This window comes from Aegilops tauschii, chromosome 6 (assembly GCF_002575655.3).
Source record: "Aegilops tauschii subsp. strangulata cultivar AL8/78 chromosome 6, Aet v6.0, whole genome shotgun sequence".
NCBI classification, from domain to species: Eukaryota; Viridiplantae; Streptophyta; class Magnoliopsida; order Poales; family Poaceae; genus Aegilops; species Aegilops tauschii.
The window spans coordinates 351,591,543-351,594,596 of record NC_053040.3 but is presented as its reverse complement, the minus strand read 5'-3'; the positions used below and the strand labels follow the sequence as shown (position 1 = coordinate 351,594,596).

At 56.8% G+C, this 3,054-nt stretch overlaps 1 protein-coding gene across 1 annotated transcript; it reads right to left on the bottom strand.

Moving 5' to 3' along the window:
- Positions 1-291: 291 nt before the first annotated feature.
- Positions 292-1,581, bottom strand: LOC109775847 (probable aquaporin TIP2-1). Its single transcript, XM_020334544.3, has 3 exons — positions 1,333-1,581; positions 966-1,216; positions 292-886 (listed from the first exon to the last, which is right to left on the bottom strand). Exons 1-3 carry the CDS (start codon positions 1,457-1,459, stop codon positions 515-517), a joined length of 750 nt encoding a protein of 249 aa, XP_020190133.1. The 5' UTR covers positions 1,460-1,581; the 3' UTR covers positions 292-514.
- Between the last annotated feature and the right edge of the window lie 1,473 nt (positions 1,582-3,054).

The window sequence follows — 3,054 nt, the reverse complement described above, 5'->3', positions numbered from 1 at the left end:
CGACATCGCAATTAGAGGGGAGAAAGGAGGCTCAAGGTGTGGGTTTTTCCTTTTTATTGCTCTCCTCTCATCGCGATCACCCACACCTTCGCCCTCTTAGACGAAGCCAGAGCTCGAGCCAAAAACTTTTGCTGGGGACGAGGTAGGGTGGACTGGGGGTGAGGAGGGGGAGAAATTTCGTATGTATCATGGGAGAGGCGAGCAAGAAGATGCACAATGCGTGGGAAAAAAGGTCGAAGGTAGAAGAAGACGATTCTGGGCGCTCGTTTTCAATCCAACGTCTCGAAGTCATTCTGGGAAAAAAAAGTTCATAGGCACTTCTTTTTCTTTTTTTTCCAAACAAACGAGGGCTGCCGAACGAAAATATTTTACATGGATTGAATCGAAAGGGAAACACAAAGGCCGTGACCGTGACACACCATTTGTACACAACCTTGACCATCAGATCACATGACGAAGAGCAAAGCAACGATGCAAATCCGAGACGGGTCGAGCGTTCGGCTCACGCGCTAATTTACGCGTAGTCCTGGTCGGCGACTGGCTGGTAGGACGCGATGAACACGTCGCCGTAGACGAACCCGGCGAGGCCGCCTCCGATGAGAGGCCCGACCCAGTAGACCCAGTTTCCAGCGAAGTTGCCGGCGGCGACGGCCGGGCCGAAGGAGCGGGCAGGGTTCATGGAGCCGCCGCTGAAGGGGCCGGCGGCGAGGATGTTGGCGCCGACGATGAAGCCGATCGCGATGGGCGCGATGGTGCCGAGGGACCCCTTCTTCGGGTCCGCCGCCGTGGCGTACACCGTGTACACCAGCGCGAAGGTGATGACGATCTCCATCACCACGCCCTCGAACTCGTTCATGCCCGCCGCCACACCGTGCGTCGGGATGGCCTGCGTTTACAGTTCACCGGTAAGCTGGACGGTAAATTGCACGGCCATATTCTGATCGTATCATGTGGCGAGTACCGACCTTTCCGTGGGTGACAAACTTGAGGAGGAAGCAGGCGGCGGTAGAGCCGAGCAGCTGGGCCACCCAGTAGAAGATCCCGGTGAGGATGGTGATGTGGCCGCCGACGGCAAGGCCGAAGGTCACGGCGGGGTTGAGGTGGCCGCCGGAGATGTTGGCAGCGATCGCGACACCGACGAAGAGGGCGAAGGCGTGGGCGATCGCGATCGCCACAAGGCCAGCCGGGTCGAGCGCGCCATCATCGGTGAGTTTCCCTGCACGAACCCAGTTGCCACTTAGCACTGGGGTACCGAACAACTGTACGTACCATACGTTCATACTGATCACCGATGGATTCACAGAGAGGGTTCACAGAGACACGGTGACTAACCATAGGCAATGGCGGACCCAACGCCGGCAAACACGAAGAGGAGGGTGGCGATGAACTCCGCCACATACGCCCTGACGGACGTGGCGCTGAAGGAGTCACCGCAGCTCCCGAATGCGAGCTTCACCATTCTGCTTTCACTCTCTCTTGCTACCCTGGAAAATTACTGTCTGTACCACACACTCAAAGAGGGCTGATGGCTTAACACTGATGAGCGAAGTCCCTTCACCATTAGGACCCTTTTATACACGCGAAATCGTGCTAACAGCTTAATGGCCAGCTCCAATTGCAGACTAGAGTATTTCTGGGCGGTGCGGATGATTATCATAAACTGTTAATTTAAGGATTAGCTTGGTCTATGATTGGTACTACCAGGCCGCCCAACCGCACCATGCTTTGTTCAAATGTTCCGTTGCTAATATGAACTTCTAGGGAGTATTTTATCTAATCCTGTCATGAAATAATATTTGTTTAAGGAGAGCAATTAGATCGCTGGGAGGGTTCGTTGCGCCGTCCTTGTTGCCTCTGTTGATGTTCCTCATGAAACCATGTCAAGTTATTCAGTTCTCTCAATGTTTTCTGATTTTTCATATACTTCGTAGAGTTGAAATCATGTTCGTTTTAAATGACACTTTATCCGCTTGATTGATCAATAACTATTGCTAGAATGTTCATGAGTTCCACTACAAACAGTTTTGTCTGATCATGCAGATTTCAAATACGAAACTCGTCCTGGTACCAAAAAAAGAAGAGAGAACCGCCATTTGCTAGTGTATACTGTAGACAGAAACATGTGTTCCATTGTTTTCATATCTAGCCGCCCCTCCTTCTCTTCCCTTCCTGGCCGCCCCTCCTCCTCTTCCCTTCCTCGCCGCCGCCTGAGGCAGCCGCCGGGCAAGCCCGGGGCGCCAAGGATGGTGGCGGCGGGGCCTCGGTTGCCCTGCCTCTGCGTGGGGAACACTGGATCTGGAGCGGCGGCTCCATTGGCAAGGCACGGCCGGCTAGCAGCTGTGCGGGCGGTGGATCTGGCGTCCCGGCCGCGCGAGCGGCTGGATCCGGTGGTCGTTGGCGGCGGCCGCCGGTTTCTGCAGTGGCCGGTGCGCGCGATCTGGCGCCTCCCCTCCTCCCCTGTTCGGCGTGCGGGCCATCCTCGTCGGGCCGCGCTTTCTTGGGTCCCCGGTTCTATACAGGAGGCGCTGCTGGTGGCGGGGATCTAGTTCGGGCCGAATCCCTGTTCGGCCATGGCCGGCCGCGTCGACGGCGACGCCTGAGGGCGCCGTTCCCCTCCTTGGAGGCGTCGGTATGGACTGATCCCCTCACTTCCCCTTCCCCTAGGTCTCCCGGGCGAAAGCCCTAACTTTGTTGGGCGGCGACGGCGCTCACGGCGCCGTTCCCTTCTTGAAGGCGCCGCTTTGGGAACCTTGGGGCTGGGTGGCGATTGTGGGTGGTGGGCGATGGCGGTGGTGCGGCCCTATCCTAGCATGGATCTGCGTCCGTTGCTTGAAGATGGACTCGCATAGGTGGAGGTCGTCGTTTGGCGTCATGGTGGGTTCGATGGCGGAGGCACCTGCCAAGGTTGGCACCTCAATCTGCTCTGAAGATGGACTAGTGGAAGGTGGTGGCGACGACACATGTGAGTGCGTCGGACCGGTTTGTGCCCCAGACCCGGTATGTGGCTCGGTCGGGGCCTCCGGCTTTAGATGTAAGGCTTAGGTGAGAGGTCTG